This window comes from Oryzias melastigma, linkage group LG10, assembly GCF_002922805.2.
Source record: "Oryzias melastigma strain HK-1 linkage group LG10, ASM292280v2, whole genome shotgun sequence".
Classification (NCBI taxonomy): Eukaryota; Metazoa; Chordata; class Actinopteri; order Beloniformes; family Adrianichthyidae; genus Oryzias; species Oryzias melastigma.
Genome location: NC_050521.1, coordinates 10,161,003 through 10,179,719, shown reverse-complemented (window position 1 = coordinate 10,179,719; position 18,717 = coordinate 10,161,003). Strand labels below are relative to the sequence as shown.

Here is an 18,717-nt window from a genome sequence, read left to right as displayed (position 1 = left end):
GGAGAAATTTTATTTTTTAAATATAGTACTCTAACTTCTTTTATGGAACACATCCACATTTTCCTGTAAATAGTTTATTTTCTTCCTATAAGGCTGAAACATTAATAAACTCTAGAAACAGACTTGACCATGAAGGGACTCAATTGACCCATGAACCAGACTCAAAACTGTGAAATCCAACATGCAATCACTAGGCTTTGTGTGTTTGTCCTGGTGCAAACACAATAGAATAGAATAGAATAGAATAGAATAGAATAGAATAGAATAGAATAGAATAGAATAGAATAGAATAGAATAGAATAGAATAGATGGCATAAGATTGTGAAAAATACAGACTGCACCTCAGTGTGAGGTCAAAGTGCTCCATGAGCATTTTGTGGCTACAATTTGGTATTCTGTGCACACAAATTGATATTTTATTAGCATTCTGTGTCCACATTTACTAGTATTCTTTGTGCCCACAAATGAGCATTTTGTGGCCACAAAGTAGTAGTAGAAATTGGAGACACTGATATACTACTTTGTGCCCACAAAATGCCCATTTGTGTGCACAAAATGCAAATAAAATGCTAATTTGTTTCTGCAAAATACAGATCAAATGCTCATTTGTCCCCACCAATTAGTAATTGCGGGCACAAATTACTAATAAGTGGCTCTAAATTATCCATTTGAGGGAACAATTTATTGTTTGCATTTTTTTATATCACATTCAGGGCTTTCAGGTGAGCATGAAAGTAGTTTTAAGGAGAGCACATAGAAGGATAATTAGGTCTTGCACCCACACTGAATTTCTGCAGCCATGACATCACCATGCTCCACCTCAAAGAAAACTAACTTCTCAACAACAGAGCGACCTTTCTGCATTGAGCCATTTACTTTTATTTTGTTGAGAGAGAGTCCTGCAAGCACTTCCTGTGTTGGAGAATGCTGCACGAGGTTCAAGTTCCAGCTCACCAGCACCACTCAACTGGGAGACTGGGGAGGCTGTGATGCAGATAGTGTGGTTGACCTCTTCTTAGGTCCAGGTTCAGGTCCTGTATTACTTGCTTATGTCTCACTTGGCCAAGGCAGTGAATCCTACATTGTCCCTGGTGGCTACAAGTTGGTGTGTGAATGGGATTGTGACTGTAAAGCACATTGGGCCTTCAAGAAAGAAAAGGGCTTCATAAGAATATACAATTGAATCAAACAAAGGCCGGCATTTTATGTGGAAGACAATAATCAAATATTTATAAACGATCATGTTTTAGTTAAAAAACTGAATATTTCTCATATTTATAGTAATTATACATGCAGTTATGCCGTTCTAGCAGAAGCTCAGCAATCTAATAAAATAGATCAGAAGTCCAATTGAAAAGAACTTCACGTAAAATTTAATCTTCCACAGATTTAGAATAACATGATTTTAAACTTTAATTAGAACTTTCATTCAAAAAAGCATTTCTTTTCTAATATTTTCCCATTGGTGCTCATGTAAAACAGATAACAGCCCTGACTAATAAAATACATTCACTGCAAGACCAGTCACTTCAAACTCCAGGAAAGCAATTTTTTTATTTGTAATTGGGGTAATGTTGAGAACCCAAAGATTTCTTGCATAGTTTATAGTCTAAAACTTACTTTCCTCTAAGACAAAGAAAATGGGCTCGACACTAAAAACAGCCTCAGATTGTAGCCTAATATGTTTAACTTTTGGAGCTGCACAATAAAAGAAGAACAAAAAAAAAATTGCTTTTGTCAGATGCATCTTAAAGCTTTAGAAACGGAGCAGAGCAGGCAACCGTCTTACAAGAACCAGCTCATAATTCAGCCGGCATGCATTTCCTGATGAGGAAAAGTTTAGCAGCAAGCTCAAGCTACTTGGCTCAGAAAGATCGCCGAAGTTTCATATTTATATGGTTTGTTCGATTTCCACCACTGGGAAAAGTCTGTGCAAAATCTGCAGCATTTTGGATTGACTTGACAACATTTGACGGAGAGGACGTGAGCCGAAAAGAAAACATTATGACAGTGAGTTTGTAAATATGTGGAGATGTAAATATTGAAGAAGTCCCATGAAATGAAGAAACAACAGGGGAGCTAAGTAAATAATTGAGCAGTTAAAGTGGTGCACAGCGGCCCCTGCTGCTTTCTGGACTCATTTCCACATCAAAGAGCAGAAATCAAAGGAGGCCCTCCTACAGGGGCCTCGATTTGATCTGGTAAATCATATAAGTCTACGATCAATATTTAACAAAGTGTTCTGTATTTTTCATGTTGGTTGTATGATCCTTTTTTAATGAAGATCCTAATCTTGAGGAGGAGCTGACGTGTTTGGGTGGTGACGGAGGAAACGCAGCTTCCTCCTCGCGCTTCTTCCAGTCTGTGCTGACAGAAAGCTCTGAGACCGTCCTCATGGAACATGAAGCAACCTTCGTTTGTCCCCGGCACACTCGGAGAAGCTCTTCAATCTCTGTCATGTTCCTATGTGTCTTACATCACCGCCGGTTCCATGTCAGCTGCCTCCGGCGCGTTTCCTCACTCCAACACGGCAGAGATTGCAGAGAACACATTCAGACAGCCTGTGGATTTCTAGCTAACAATGAGCCTCCTGAATGTCCTCCTGGTCAATTGAAAGCAAACATTTGATTTTATCGACATACAAGAGACCCTAAAAGAGCAGGGATAAAAAGGCATTATGGCATGGCACATTTTGGCATTTCAACTCTCAACCTGTACAGGAAAAAATGGATAATGCAAAAGAATCAATAAATACAAAGAACTGAAATGTGATTCATTCAGTGTAAAAATGACACCATATGTACAACAGTCTCTTCTTAAGAAATGTTTCAGGCAAATCCTGGGTTTTCACCGCAACAGTTAGTGAGTTGGCCCAGCGGAGCTTCAGAGTGAGAGACTGCCAGTCGTTCAGTCTAATTGTCCGACACGCCACGCTCCTTCACCAGCAGAACACGGGAAGAGCCGAGGGCTGAGGAGACCCAGAGGTGTGTGGGGGTGTGCTCCTTCAGCCATGAGTCAGTCTAGTCCTTCAGACTGTTCATCATCCACACACAGGTTCCATGACTTCATCTCTATGGGGAACTCAGCTTCCTCACCTTAAGGTGCCCTAGTTCTGCAAACAAAACACAGACTTTTGAAAGAGATAAATGCGAAATGAAGTAATAACATGATTCAACACAGAAGTGTTTTCTTTACCTCCAAGCATGGAAGGATCTCGGCTGCTGCCTCCAATAACCGGCTGCAGGTCGGCAGCCACTATGAAGCCCTCCTGCTGCTGACTCAAATTCCTCACAAGCCTTATTTTTAAATGATGAGAGAGAACATACTTGTGACATAAATCACTTTTTTAATATTTTTATTTGCAAAACTAGTCTTCAGTGTTTCTTTTCACTTCTGAGCTGTGTCACTGATCAACTATTAAAAGACACCAAACACTTGTGACCCACCAGCGCCCCCTGCTGTCCTCACATTGTAGCTGGATCATGTCTCCACTTTGGATGATGATGCTGTCAGGTCCGTTTTGAGGACAATCAGCCAAGGCCCGGTATCTGCCTGGAGACTGATGCACATGAGGACATAAATGTGAAGGTATTTAAAAGAAGAATTGAATTATTAAAAAAGCTTAAAAAAAACGTCAGAAGAATTCTGAAATTAGTGGGATGACAAAGTGATTGTCACTTCTTTATGTTTATATTATGACATCAAAAACTCCTGACAATTTAAATGCAATTGACTTTGCCCCTATTTAAAATTTTATTTGTAAAAAATTCAGACTTTAAATTCTTTAATTGATAAATGCATTTTTAAATTGTCAGCTTCCATTGCATATTACTTTGAATCATGGGTAAAAAACATCCATACCTCTCATTAACAGCATTTCTATCACAATTAGAGCAGTTTTGGGTACAGACATAAAGCACTCAGGATGTGAGGGAAATAATGAGAATCTAATGTAAATTCTAGAATCATTTACAGATATAACAGGTTTGAAGGATGTGATGTCATGAACGACTGATTTTAATGCTGCAGGTGTTTTTTTTTCCTTTTTTTCACACTTGTTACGCACACACAAAACCTCAGTTATGCACTCTTTCTACGTCTCACAGATTCGTCTGTGAGTGATGCATATAAATACTACTAGAATGCTGGGTCATCAGAGTTTTCTAATCAGCTGCTTTGAACATAGATTGTGAATAATATCCGGTGAACTTGACATGTTCCCACTTTTGTAAACAGATATGCCCAATAATTAATATAAAAAAGTCTAAACAAGCATTTAAAGAACATTTCTCCCTTTAATATTTTTTTTCAGAACTTCGCTGCAGCACGTTCCTTGACAGCGCCTCTGACACGGGTCTCTGTCCCAAGCGCTGGTCATCGTCACGAAAAAACAGAAAAAAAATCTAAATCTCTTTCTTCTGGTCTCACCAGTTGCACCAAAGGGGTGTCCTCAGTCAGTCGAAAGACGTCCTGACCTCCAGACCAATCCTCCAGATCCTCGCAGATGTCTACGGAGTGGTGAGCTCCGGGCCAGCCTGAGCCACAGACATGTGTAAAGCAGCAAACCAAACTTCCACATTTTTCCCACAGACATGTCAGTGTAGATACTTAGTAACCATATGGACATGAATCTGACCTCTTTGGCACTTACTGGGAAATTAAAAAGAATGTGGAATCAAAAGCTACTCTCAGTAGCTGGACCTTTTTTCTCCAAAGTCCTTGATGTGTCTGGTTCTTCACATCAAAGTACACCTGAACCACTGAAGGGCAAAAGTCTAAGTCAGATGATTACGGAGCAAATCAGTGACAGTGGAAAAGCATTGTGCAAATTAGAAGTATTGGATTTGTGATAAGGTTACGAAGTATCTACTCGATTAGTAAAATAAATAAATAAATAGTGCAGGTTTACTCACTCCTGCGGTTGTGCTGGTGTTTGGGGGTGTGTGGTTGTGGGTCTGGACTGCTCTTCCCGGATTCAGTCTCTTCTGAGCTCACTGATATTCTCTGCTGCTTGCTGCTATAAAGAAAAGCACAAAACCCCAAATGTACAGCTTTTCTTGGACTGTCTTTCACACAGCATAGATGCTTTGAACAACAGCCATACAGCACAGAATGTGCAGCAGCCATCGAAACACAGCTTCCAGGCCGCTGACACCCTCCTCACAAACAGCTCACATGTCAACTTAACAAAAGATCTGGTCTCGGTTTAATAAGATCCGAATGTAGAAATTTTCTCACGTTTTAGTTAAAAATAAATAAATAAAGATGTTTAACCAGATCTCAAAAATCGAGGCCAGTCTCTGAAACCTGCACCACGAGCCAATGAGGAGCAACCATGAAATGAAACATCCCTTCGTTTGCCTTTTGCATAACATCCAAAAAAGCAAACCTGAGATGCAGACATTAAAGAGCTGTTTTTGTAATTTACGGAAGCCATGAAGGAGTGAATCATGACGTATAATGGAGGCTATAAGGCAAAGGAGGGTGGGGGGTTACGGCTGACGATCAGTAAGCAAACACAGCAGCCTGGGGTTTTCGGTCCTCATGCCATGGTGAGGCGAGACAGGCTGGGCCGGGCTGAGTTTACCACTGAGCGTTACAGCAGGTCAGTGACGCTGGGAGCAGTGGCGGGGGCGTGGCCGGGGCCGTTGCCGGGGACTTCGAGGGCATGGGCTCCTGGACCGCAGGCAGAGAAAGACGTCAGCTGAGAGCGAGACAAAGTCCAGCCCCGGCAGACAGCCCCTGGGGACCCCTTTGGATGGCCGCATGCCCCTGCAGGTGGGGGGCAGGAGCAGTGGGGGATAGGCAACTTGGTCACAAACAGAGAGGGGCCTGAGTCTGCCGGCACACACCTCCCACACACAAAGACACACTGAAAAGGCCAGGAAGCAGCGCTTCTAGCACAGGCGAGGTCAGGGTTCTGAAAGACTAACCTCTCATTGAGATGAGGAGACAGCGAGATGTGTTCAACCACTTGGCCATGTTGATATGCTTCATCTGTGTGAAGAAGAGAAGCAAGATCGATTTCTGAGCAAGACATGGGATGACAAGCACATCCTCTCAAGCATTCCATACTTGCAAAAATTTAATTGTGATGCAAAACCAACTTTTTTTGTGTGTTAATAGTAATAATGTTATGTCCTCATGAAAAACAATCTCGAAGAGGTATTTTGATCTCTTCACGCATCTCTGAGCATTCCTCCAAAACCCTGCGCAATGAGCACCAGCCCCTTCCAACCCACGAAAACAAGTGGGTCCTCACAATGTGATGTAGACAAGTGAGAACAGCCTCTTCTAGGAAGAGTCTGTGCTGCCAGCACCGCCTCCAGGCCAACACAGATCAGTAAACCCTTTCATTTGAAAAGCACAAGATTTTTTTTTTCTCATTAAGAGCTAGGATCACAAAATAAGTAAATTATAGTAAAAATGAGTCTAATTCCATGCATACTCTTGACAATAGAAAAACTTGATTTAAGACTCACAAAAACTCAACTTGCGCTGTAATTTTTGGCTTCATATTGAAGATGTTATTTATAGTTAAATAAAGATCTGGCATTCATACTCATTACAAATAGAGTTATTTTCTAAATTAAGTGTTGGATTAAGATTTGATGAGGATTTATAATGATTGGGCAACTTCTGTTATCATTTTCTTCACGTTTTGTTATAAAATTAATCATTTCAACTTATTACACTAGTTTTTTAGCACTGTAATCAAAATGAACTACAAAAAAATTTGAAAAACTACAAATCGTTTCTCAGAAATAGCAAAAAAATGAATTATTGGTATGTATAACATTCATTCAGAAGTAATTCTATCTTACAGTTAACCTTTTTTTATTTATTTTTACCTGTTTATGTGGATCTTCTTGTTTCTAGATGCTGACATTCTTACGTAAAAATGAACTGCTGTATAAACATAATTTTACTACTTTCTTGTGATTTTCTTCATAAGTTTGGGGTACTTTTCATTTTTTTTAGGCCACCCCTTTGCAGTCTACAGCTTTGATTCTTGAGAGAAGCTTCCTTTTGAGTGACTCAAACTCAAACCTTTCACAGACCTCTGAGCAGCTTCTGCTGGTGGGTCAGGATTCTGCGGAGCTCATTGAGCCAGGCCATCTTCACCTCCACTGAAGGAGCCTGAGGGACAACAGATGAGCAAAGCTGATGGTGTGATATGAATTCTTTATTCAGGTTTAAGTGGTTAGAACCTGAGCTGTACCTGAACCACATAAACCTCCTCCCTGCCGCTGTACCAGATCTCAAACTTCTTGACATCTCCCTTGATGTTCTCTGTGATCCCCACAGCACTCATCTGCAGAGAGACAAACTCAGTGTCTTAGACTTACATCATACAGCACATCTGTCCAGTCTTAGCAACATTTGCACTCTTACACAAACCAAACGACAGCTTCCTTCCAACATCCTCAATAATAAATCAAGAGCTGCAGCTGCTGAGGGAGGACAAGAGCTCTGACACAACGGCAGAGGGCTGCATCATGTCCTGTGTGCAGCTGGGCAGATCAAAGGTGTGCAGTCATTACAACATGGACAACACTAAACTCTCAGGAGTCTGTTCCTCCACTGGTGTCAGAGACGACAGACGTGGAACAATTATGAATAAAACATCTTCAGTTTTTTTGTGTTTTAAAAGTTGAGATTTGGCAGACTAGAATGCTGCCAAGCTTTTATCGAGAGCAGAGAAGAGGGGATGAAGCTGCTAGTGTTTAATGATGAAGGCTGTTTCTTTACATTAGTCTCCAGGGACACACACTATTTATGTTTTATCTGCTGTCAGGTCAAAGGGGTTTCCCCTTTTAACCTCAATGCATACAGAATGAGGCAAGAAAGATGTGCATCAGCGAGGAACATGCTGGAACTGTTGCTGTTTGGCGCCACTAATAATGGATCCATTTGTGCTTTAAAAAATTCCCAATAGTTGTTTTATAAAAGTTGCCTCTCTTCCATTTGTCAGGAATAAAAAAAAAAAACTGAACAATAAACAGCTGAAAAGCTTTTTAGCTTGTTGCCGTAAAATCTGTCTTTTTAACATGGGAGTTGATGGGAAATTAGCAGCGTGCCTCTAGTGGTCTTTTCAAGAACTGCAACAATCTATCTTTTTTAAATTGACCAAAAACTACAATTCCCGTAGCCCCGCCCCTTCATAATTGGTGTCATTGAAAAGTTCCAAATCTAATCTGTAGATACCAAAATGAGTTATTTAGTAGTACATGGTGGTTGGGGGATATTCAGGTTTAGAATTGTCCTGCACCGTGGACTTACCTTCAGACAGTGCTTGAAGCTGTATGAAGGGGTCTTGTCGACGCCGTCTCCATGCTCCTCCCTTCGTTTGCACAGCAGGAGAGCTCTCTCATACAAGAAGAGGTGTCTCTGCATAGGTTTGAAGCGAGCCAACTCTTTCATGCGTGTGGGACCTCTCTTATGGCTGATCCACACGCTGAAAGAGCCCTGCATCAGCACCCGGCCCAGCTCACAGATGTCCCCCTGAGGGTGATGACAGGAGGAGTTCACATTCCCAGTCTAAAGAAAGCAAGTTCACCCTAAAACAGTTTAAGCTTAAAATAATAAAAAGTATATTTACCTCGTATCCTGTGATGGAAATCTGATGCATGGAGTCATTGACTGATTTGAGCAGGTCCAGCATGGCCGTCAGCGCCCCCTGCAGCTCAGAGGTGCCTTCGCAGTCTGAACTGTACTTGAGCAGCTCCTTTAGCCACATATGCAGGCAGCAAGTTTTGGCAAAAAATGTGGTTACATGCATGTGAGGTTTAATAACCAGAACAAAAATGTACTTTCCAACCTTGATCAGCAGCTGGTATTTGGTGAGGCGTTGGATGGGTTTCAGCAGGTAAGAGTCCAGGCCCAATTTGTGCTCTAGCTTTTTTTGGCACTCCTTTAGACAATAGATAATATAGTATTGCACCTTTGGTAACTTTTTTTAATCAACATATTTTTCCACTCATAGTTTGCTCTGAGAGTATCTAATCTTTACAATCATTCTAGAAGATAATAGCTCATAAGAACCCATTTTTAAAGTTATGTGGAATAAACCACAGACCAAGTGGACCATAGAACACATTTCTGATATGATTCTGTTACATTGATGTCACCATGAGTTCTTATGGGTTTAAAGCAGGGGTGTCAAACATTCAGCCCGCGGGCCACATTTGGCCCGCAAGATCCTTTAACCTGGCCCAGCCATGAAGAGAAAAAAACCATAAGAATGTTGCCGAACAAAAAGCAAGTTTCTAGCAAATTCCTGTGCCAACATATTATTATTTAACCCTTGTGCTATCTTTGGGGTTTAGATGACCCCACCCTTACATCGACGTGTTATCCCTCCCATGAAAAAAGTGGACAGGACTTCATGTCTGTCATTGGACACAAGTGGATATTGGATACCACAATTACCAATGTCGTTGTCAAAAATATGATACCGTATTTTCCGGACTATAAGTTGCAGTTTTTTTCATAGTTTAGCCAGGGGTGCGACTTATACTAAGGAGGGACTTATTTTTTTTTTTTAAGGCATAAATTGGTTCATATATTTGTTATTTCCTACTAAACACCAGTTGTCCTTTAGTGGTTGTTCCCTCTTAAAACTGCTGTATTTGTTACTGACCGTGGCCGAAGAAGTGTCGTCCAAAACAAACATGGAAGAGAATCTGATTGTTTTAAACTTTTATATTTTCTTATTAAAAATCAATAGATTACTTTTCTTGTATTTATTTATTTTTATTCATAGCTACACTTGGCTTGGTGGATTTGTTCCAAAACATCAGACTTTTCTCCTAAAAATGCGACTTATACTCCAGAGCAACTTTTATATGGTTTTCTTCTTGATTAGACCTTCTTTGCTCTTGTGACTTATTCTCCAGAAAATACAGTGGTAATAATAATAATAATAATAATAATAATGAGTAATTAGGCTACTAGGTTGTTTGAGGCATTTTTTCCAACTGAGAAAAAACAAACAAACAAAGCTACAGATAAGTTAATCATAGTGTGTTTTGCTATCGGTGCATTCACACCGAACGTGATTCGCGTGACAAATTCGTGTGTCACTCCCCTCTTTTGCAGCGCGACAAATTTGCAGGTGGTCACCTGTCAAAAAGTGTGTCCCTGAGTTTGACGCTGTGGCCTTGTGTGGGAGGAGCTACCAGCTACTGCATTTTGGATGATCGCTATAAGGAACAGTCTCTGTGGAAATCTCAATTAGAATGTATGGAAGACACATAAGATTTTGGAAAATCAGGTTTATTTATGGTGAGGAGTTCTAAAAAAACATTGATAATCATGTCTCCATGTTTGGGTTAATATAATAATTATTAAAAGATTTTCCCAGTACAGGGGGCTGTGTCTGTATGACAGCTGCTTCCACTGTGTTTCTGTGTCTCTGTGGCTGAGCTTGAAGGCTCATTGTCTCATATTAACCCAAGGCGAAAAAAATAAAATCAGGGGACCCTTTCCCTTTCTTTTTTTTAATGTCTCAATGATGCCTGAGCCAGCAGCCTCCGCACCGCAGCTCTGTCTGCTGCCATATGGAGTGAGTGAGCTCCACCGCAGGAGCGAAAGTCACTGAAAACATCAGTTCCTGATTGGTAGATGTGAAGCAGTGACCTGTTAAACTTCAGATATTCAAATTTTGCCTGCGCCGCCCGATTTGCGCCTTGTGACTCAAATCCAGCTGCTGTCAGAGCTTCGCGCTGCATGGCAGGACTTCAGATCGTCTCATGTGGCGTCTGTTCCATTGACTTAACATTGAAACTGGCCATCGCGAATCACATTTGGTGTGAATGCACCAATGTGTTACTGGTCTGGTCCACTTGAGATCAGACAGGTTGAATGTGGCCCCTGAACCATATTGAATTAGACACCCCTGGTTTAAAGGAATCTTGCAAAAAAAAATAAAAATAAAAAAACACAGTGCAATAACCCAGAAAAGCTTGAAGTCAGGGCGACGCTGACCTGGAAGAAGCTGCAGTCTGAGAACTGTCTCCAGAGTGACTCAGATCGAGGTTTGTTTTGACAGTAACATTCATACATCTGGAAGCTTTCTTTCTGCAGGGACAGCAAAGACCTGTTCTGAATATAGGCACGTAAATAACACACAATGTGAAAAAGCTACACAATCTAATAGGGTTTCATCTCACCCGTTGGAGAAAACACGCTCCCACACGTTCAGGAGCCTCCAGGCATCCTTCCAGGTCCTGAAGGAAAACCCTGAAAATGTTCAAAAGATCAAAGAAAAGTGGTTGAATTTCAAAGAAAAGAATCTCTATAATCTCTAATGCAGTACTACATGTGACAACACTAATAAAATTTGTCAAATTGTGCAGCCAGGAAGATCAAAAAAGTGAGTTAAATATTTTAAAAACTCCAAATGGCAAAATAAAGTAGTAATGCAACTATTCAGTTCAGGTGTGGAACCAACATTAAAGCTGCGCTACTGGAGAATCAGTTAAATAGAAATAAATACAAGTAAAAGGCCAGAAGAAATACATTTTGTTTTACAATCAAATAGATCAACACTACCACAGACATGACACAAAACTACAGTCAACACCATGTCTGTTTCAGAAACCCTGCCTTTTGACCATCTTGTGGTAGAGTGTCTACCCTGAGTCTGAAAGGTCGTGAGTTCAAATCATACCACAGACTCTAAAAATGGGACCCAACAACAATTTAAGTATTATATTAAAGAAAGGAAACTTCTTCTATAATTTGTTGGTTTTGTCTAAAAACACACTTTGATGGCAACTCAAGAGATGGAATTTTGAATTCTAAAAATGTTTTTGAGGCAAATATAGATTTGAGTCATTTAGAGCTGCTACCCTTTGGTTTGAAGATAATAAAAACAGTAACAATTGGAGCAATAATGAATTCAAGCTTTGGTAAGTATTCAGAGTGAGTCAATGATAACTCGCCTGCTGTGAAAATTGTAGATCTCTGGCATGTTTCCAAAGAGCACATCTCTCTTGCTGTGCAGTATTGGAGGGAGGAGCCCTGACAGTGTGGGGTTGTCCATTTCAGCTCTGTAACCCTGCAGCAATGATGGTAACACGATATGATCCAGACAAAGATGGAGGAGATGTGTGGCAGTAACGTTTCTTACCAGCAGCACTGCCAGCAGCTCCTCCACATAGATCCTTTCAGTCTCTATCAGCTCCCTCATGACATGACTGTGGGACAAACCCGGGCAGACATTGAATGACCGGACCAGAGTCGCTAGTAAGGAGAGTGAAAAGTAAGATGCACCCACCGCTTCAAAAGGTCTGGACTGTCGTCTCCATCCAGGCTGTACGCCACGCAGCTGCGGCTCTCCTGGAAGTCGTGAATGACCTCTATCTGGAGACGACACAGTATACCGACCCTCATGTTAGAGGCACTCTGAGCACCAAACTGAAAAGTTAGGTGCTGTTCACAGACAAAAGTACAGAGCAAAGGAGAAAATAGAAAGGTACAGACAGAACGCCTTACTTTTCTGGGGTTGGGACTCTTTCGAGAAGATCTCTTTCCAGGAAGAGAAATGTCGAACGTGAACTTCAAACCGTCACCTGAAAAACCGATTTGTTCTTCATCATGTAGCCATCAGGAACTGTCTGTGTGGCTTCTGCAGACATTTCCCCAGCATGTTCTGAGGGAATACACTCTGTAGATTATTAAAATGCTTATTTTTTGTTTATGATTCTGAATGTGAACTGGCATCTTGACAGGGATTTACTGACTTTTATTGTTGCCGTGTTTGATTGCTTATTAGTCCGTTTGGTTGCACATTTCTAGTAATCAAAGATTCTTCTGACAAAGATCAGATCAAAAAAAGTATAAAGATATAAATGCACCTTTAGGGCTGCTTCACAGATGTGTGTTTATGAATGACTGCATCCACTTCTGAATTATTTTTACCATTTAACACCACAGCTCCAATGTTTATGTTCTTTGATTTACTGCAATTTTTCAACAGTTAACACAATCTATGTAATTACAGCAGATTCTGAAGGAGACAAACGGCGTGTTGATCGTGTTAACGGTTGAAAAGTTACTGTATTTTTAAATATTTTGTGTTCAAGCCTCAGGTGTTACAAACATTTCTTTAATTTTTTTTAAGTAGAAATGTTTGAACCAATACTGAGATTTACTAGCAGTTTGTAAATCCTGTTTGAATCAGTCACACCTGTAATTAATGTGTATGTTCTAGTTAACCTCTGACCGCTTTCTTAAAAGCTTAGGGGCTTAAAAGATTAGGTCAAGTGGCCTGAAAGACCAAACTCATCCATGCTGTGTAGCATGGAAATATAAAAGGCACATTTCTATATGCCTGGGTCTTTTCTTTGGTGGACCTGAATTTTTTGTAGTTTTTGTTTTAAATTCTTAATTAAAAAAAATAATAACCAGAGGTCATTTGGGTTACTAGATGCAGGATTCGGTGTGGTTCACCAAATGTACAACTAAAAACTTATATTTGGATCACTTCTTCCTTGGGTGTATCTCAAGAAGGTCAAAGAGGTTTTTATCAAGGTGACTTAACAATAAGAGACAACTAGAATCATTTTTATTCCAAATCTGATTAAATAAAAAGAAGGGATGCAAAGAGAGATGTTAAATGAACACTGCATTCATGTATATTACTGAGTCAAAATACTTTATTTCAAGAATGTCTTTCATAAAAGTGTTTTACTAGAGCATGAACGGGTGTTTGTTTGGCTCACCATGCTTTGGCGAGAAGAGTGGGGATTTAGAACGCGGTGGGTTTTCAGCTCTGGGAGCCACCAGCTGGATTGGTCTCACGTGTTTATCTGCCAGCTTCCTCAGACAAGCCTGCCGGTTCTGAATCATCTGCTGCACTGCAGCATGCTTCTCAAACGTCCTGCTAATCTGAGCCTAACAGATAAAAAAAACAGGAGAGAGGGAAATCCCAGAACCAGAAGTGTGAATTGGTTCAGTTTGCTGATAGAAAAGTGAGGGTGAAGGGGTGGGGGCGCTAACCTGAAGCTGAGGTGTTAGGACAGCCTCATACTCAATGGTCAGGATGTCAGGACCAGAGCTTAAATTAGGCGGCGCCTCTTCAAGAAACCTCTCGATGTCTCGTAAAGCTGCCTGTGCTCCCTCCTTGGTCTGGGACTTATCTACGAGCTGATTGGCCAGCATGTAGGCCCCTTCATCACACCATGTTTGAACCTACTTTCAGAAAGTCCATGAAAACACAGTGTGCATGTCCGTCGTCATTGTGCATTTATTGTAAATTGATTGCTCTGCGCACCTGTCCGAGACACAGCAGCAGCTGGTGTGTTTGCAGGAGAAGAGAGTGTTTGCTCTGGAGAGCAGCGGAGAGCGTGTCGCAGCCGTGACGCAGCTCGTTGCAGCGCTGCATGATGAGAGCCATGGCATAGTGGTGACCTGCTGACAGCTGGTGTCCGTGGAGGATGATGATCTGGGCTCTAGACATCACCTCCTGGTGAAAGAAGCACGATGCCACCCTCTTCAGTCCTTTTCCTTTCTTTAAACTTGTGGAAACTTAAGATGTAGGCTACTTCTCTTTTAAAAAAAGTAGTCAGTGTTCTTTAAAAAAATATTTAAAAATATAAAAAATATTTTCTATGGCATTCTGGGAAAAGATTGTTTGGAAACCATCTTTCCTAATATATTTGGTTGCAACAAAAGATACAGTGGTATTAAAATGAAAAGAATTGAGAACAAAATTGGAAACATGTCTCATCCCAAATATACGTGTTCACATTATTGTTTGGTTCAGGGAGGAAACTCGTTTAGGAACAACTGGAAATGGTGGAGTATGAGAAAAAGTATGACTGGACAACACTGACCTGTGCACTAGATTCCAGACTGTCCATCCGTTTGAGAGCCTGCTCTGTCTGGGCCAAAGTGCTCACCTTTGTAGAAAACTCCTTCTCCTGATTCATGAGGTGCTCCAGACACAAATCCATCTAAACAGAAGACATATAAACACTCTAGGTGACAGAGGATGCATGCAGGACATAGGAGTGCAAGGAGACTTCGCCTTGCCTTTATTAGATGTGTTTAGATTTAAGTGCATGTTCTTAAAAATGGTAATTCCCATATTTATGGATTGATATCTTAAAGAGCTTTAAATGAAAAGTTGCCACAAATAGCTAAATCAATGTTAGACACATACAGGAAAAGCACATGAAATCTTAACCTCAAAAAAGCTTTGTTCATATCTGAGCAGCTGAAGGTACTGATGGAGTTTCAGGTGATGCTTTTCAAAGAAGCCGTCAAAGGCAGACTCCATGTCCCTGAGCTGGGCGAGGAGCCTACAAGAAGGACAGACGTCTATATGACTCACTTTTGTAGCACAATAAACATATTTCCAGTGTATATTAAAAAAATATCCTTTTTGAATCCATGTCACAAATAATCCAACCTTTAATCTATGGTAATAATGAGTTCTGGGATGCCTTCACCCAACAAACTGCAGCCCTGTGGCCTCAAAACAGGGTCAGTTGATGGATAGAATACGACTGGGACAAACTTAATAGTAGTTAACCTTTTTTTAGGCATCTGTGTTATCAAGAGAAAAATGAACCAGTGTCTTCCTACCTCTCTACTGTCTCCCAGTCCAGCTTGATGTCCCACTGAGCGTCATCTTGCTTCCCTGTGGTCTCCAAGCTGGAGAGAAGATTGCGGCCCTCCTTTGAAACCGACCTGATGGCCTCCTGTGAACAGTATATCCTTTTTATGAAAAGCAGGTTATGGTCAGAGAAGCAATATTACCATAGCAACTTACTTTGAGCTTTCTGTACTTCTCTGTGTGAGTCTCAAGAAGGTTCTCAATGATTTTCCCCTCATCGGGCAACTCCGTCTCCGCCAGCTCAGTGCCAAAGCTCTGCAGCATCTGTGCGATGTCTTTGACTGTAACAGCGAAGCTCTCAATCGCCTGTTCAAAACAAACCAAAAATGACAGTAACTGAAACATGCATTCTTCAACAGAGATGGAAGCTAGTGAAAACATTTTGGCTTACAGTTCTTAAAAGGATCCAGTCGCTGTGACAGTAGTCCAAAGTGCCTCCAAACTCTGACGTCAGCTGGTTCTCATCAATGTAGCGCAGCAGGTCTGTGACAGAGCTCAGCATCACCACCTGAACATGCAGAGTTAAACTCAATGACACACGATTTCATTAGAAATCTATCTTGCAGTAAAACAATTTACTCTGTGGATCACTAACACTCATGAAAACCAAATACTAAGAAGTCCTATAAGAATAAGAACGTTACCAGTTAAGCGGCAACATTTGCTTAACTTAAGTAAGAACATGAACAGTTTGTGTGTTTTCTGCTGGCTTTACCACTCATGTTTGGATTCATAAAGCTCCAGAATGAGAAGTAGATTAAAAACAGAGCTACGGATGTCGTACTGGCATCTTTAGCATGAAGTCATCTTGGCTGAAGCGAAAGCCGATGTCTGTGACGGTGCGGTGGAAAAAGCTGGTGGGTCGGAGCACCAAGACCAGGTGAAGGTTTCCAGGAAAAGAGGCCTCGATAAGCAGAGAGGAGATGTCTGTTACCATAATGATGCATTCTGAGAGGTCAAATTCAATAAACGAAGCAGCATTTTGACCTTCAGTGTTTTAGACCCGAGTCCTGCATGCATTCTGACACATTATTGAGCTTCATGCTGGAGCTCCAACAGAAAAGATTTCAGGCCCGGATCACTGTGATTACTGTCAGCTTAACAGCTCTAAGACTCAAATGGGCCGCAATTTACATGAAATTTAATCCTCAGATTCTTGTAAGTCACTATATGACAGTCGAGGCATATAATCAGAGTGGATGGTAAATAGCATTCACTGAGTTATATTTACTACAGTAAAATGTTCACTCCTAAAATGCATTTTTCTTTATTTTACCTTGAGAGGTCTATGAAAAAGCAGTTTCCTCCTCAGCTACAACAAGCTGCATTTATCTAATTACTTCTTAATTTTGTTTATAATATTTGCTCCATTTATTCAAGGGATGAACAGATCGAACTATAATGTCACAAAACCAGCATTAGATCATAACTATGAGCACTTCAACAATATAAAGTTTAGCTTTAACAGCACAACCACAAAAAACACGTCAGCAACAAACTTCTCTCAGGGGTCCCAACTTCAGCAGTGATGCATTACGAGATACAACATTTGCTCATATGAAGCTATTGAGCAGCTGTTTTTCCTCAAAGCAACTTAAAGGGAGTTAAGGAAAAACTAAACACACAAATGAAACTAATAAAAGTCTCACTAAATCACGTTTTGATCTATTTTAAAAGCATTTCTTTTAGTGGTCTTTTAGAAACTTGTGTTTCTTTCTAGGACATGTTTTCGGCAGGGGTTCCTCAGGAATTCACCTCTGTGTTGTGGCCTGGACTGTTAGCAAGGACGTAAGCCTCCACTGATACCCCATCATCCCTTTGTTTGCACTCTCTCCGACCATCTTACAGCACGCTAACAATATTGAAGCAATAATCCAGCCACACAGTTTTGAGGCAGATACCAGCTCAGACGAGGAAAAATGAATACTATTTCAGAATGGATCAGGGAGCTAGTGGCCATCTCAGTCTCTACATCAGAGCTTTTTTCAACAGCATTTTTATGTTCACTCCTGATCCATCATGATCTGAATAAAGAAATACAGAAACGCAGTTTTAATTATGTATGAAATATGAATTTATAGAGAAAAGTTCTGCAAGTTAAAGACACCAAAAACTCCATTCATTAGAGTGGGTCTGTAAAAGTCAGTTTGAGCTTAAATATTTTGCTCAAGCGCATAAACCATTATAGGTCCAAGGATTTTGACCTTCAACCAACTGTTTGGTATATGGTCGCTCCAACTAGCAGTACATGCTGTTGTGACTGTAACAGTACCTAAAAACAGATTTTTGGGAATATTTTTACATTTATCACAAAAAAGTTCCACTTAAACATATCTCGTTCCTAGACTTGTAGAAGTTGGATTCAAAGTAGTTTTTACACTGTAATAAAGAGTCATTCCATAAGTTCAAGTCATTTACACGTCTTATTTTAAACATTACAGCATGCATAATTCAAAACAAAAACACATATCGACTCCAAGTGATGCAAGTTCATTCAACCATTTCTGCTGACTCATGCCCCTGTTCGGTTTGAACACTTGATCAAAGCACAGACGCATGACGAAGCAGAAGTTCGCCCTGCAGCGCGACAGTCGGAGCTCCTGCCGCATCCCCCCCGCCTCCAAAACTTCTCCTCCCCCCAAAACTCTGCAGCTCGGGAATCAATCAGCCCAAGAGCTCGTTACCGGGCTCCTGCGGATCTTCGGCTGGCCTTGGCGGTAAAAGCAATCAGTCACGGTGTCAGAAGCCATCTCCGTTAACCTGAGCTTCCAGCCCGAGCTCCGAGCATCGGCGCGTGCAGGCTGAGAGGCGCGCCGCGCGCAGCTCCCTCCGCCGCAGCGCAGCACTGCTGCTGCTGCCGCGCAGCGGGAGCGCGCACTGCAACGCCTCCCACCGACCATCCCGCGTCATCACGGATTCTGCTTACTCATGCATTTGCAGAAACACACACAACGGGACATTCTGCGCAAAGAGCAGAATCAAAAAGACTTTATCCAAAATAAAAACGCTCTTCTTAAAGTGTTGGCTTTTTAAGGGGAAAAAAAGTCAATTTTCAGCACCTTGGACAGCAACTCTGAAGATGAGGCTGC

At 41.1% G+C, this 18,717-nt stretch overlaps 1 protein-coding gene across 8 annotated transcripts in view; it reads right to left on the bottom strand.

The window, feature by feature from the left end:
- Positions 1–660: 660 nt before the first annotated feature.
- Positions 661–18,717, bottom strand: part of mcf2a (MCF.2 cell line derived transforming sequence a) — a 23,596-nt gene continuing 5,539 nt past the window's right edge. Inside the window, exons 1-27 of one of the 8 annotated variants that reach the window (XM_024283890.2) lie at positions 18,313–18,681; positions 16,413–16,532; positions 16,020–16,136; positions 15,785–15,934; positions 15,598–15,713; positions 15,197–15,311; positions 14,844–14,963; positions 14,282–14,473; positions 14,008–14,199; positions 13,731–13,902; positions 12,502–12,578; positions 12,284–12,369; positions 12,137–12,203; positions 11,949–12,064; positions 11,175–11,244; positions 10,990–11,082; positions 8,822–8,914; positions 8,603–8,728; positions 8,284–8,505; positions 7,223–7,315; positions 7,062–7,140; positions 5,934–5,997; positions 4,914–5,017; positions 4,429–4,535; positions 3,447–3,559; positions 3,196–3,296; positions 661–3,112 (exon numbers count right to left, since the gene is read on the bottom strand). In XM_024283890.2, coding sequence (XP_024139658.2) covers positions 3,072–3,112; positions 3,196–3,296; positions 3,447–3,559; positions 4,429–4,535; positions 4,914–5,017; positions 5,934–5,997; positions 7,062–7,140; positions 7,223–7,315; positions 8,284–8,505; positions 8,603–8,728; positions 8,822–8,914; positions 10,990–11,082; positions 11,175–11,244; positions 11,949–12,064; positions 12,137–12,203; positions 12,284–12,369; positions 12,502–12,578; positions 13,731–13,902; positions 14,008–14,199; positions 14,282–14,473; positions 14,844–14,963; positions 15,197–15,311; positions 15,598–15,713; positions 15,785–15,934; positions 16,020–16,136; positions 16,413–16,532; positions 18,313–18,528 — 3,162 coding nt within the window. In that variant the 5' untranslated portion in view covers positions 18,529–18,681 and the 3' untranslated portion in view covers positions 661–3,071. Of the gene's footprint in view, positions 3,113–3,195; positions 3,297–3,444; positions 3,560–4,428; positions 4,536–4,651; positions 4,761–4,913; positions 5,018–5,587; positions 5,773–5,933; positions 5,998–7,061; positions 7,141–7,222; positions 7,316–8,283; positions 8,506–8,602; positions 8,729–8,821; positions 8,915–10,989; positions 11,083–11,174; positions 11,245–11,948; positions 12,065–12,136; positions 12,204–12,283; positions 12,370–12,501; positions 12,579–13,730; positions 13,903–14,007; positions 14,200–14,281; positions 14,474–14,843; positions 14,964–15,196; positions 15,312–15,597; positions 15,714–15,784; positions 15,935–16,019; positions 16,137–16,412; positions 16,533–18,312; positions 18,682–18,717 lie in introns of those variants that run through there. The other 7 variants (XM_036214071.1, XM_024283888.2, XR_004948578.1 and 4 more) reach the window with 7 other exon arrangements.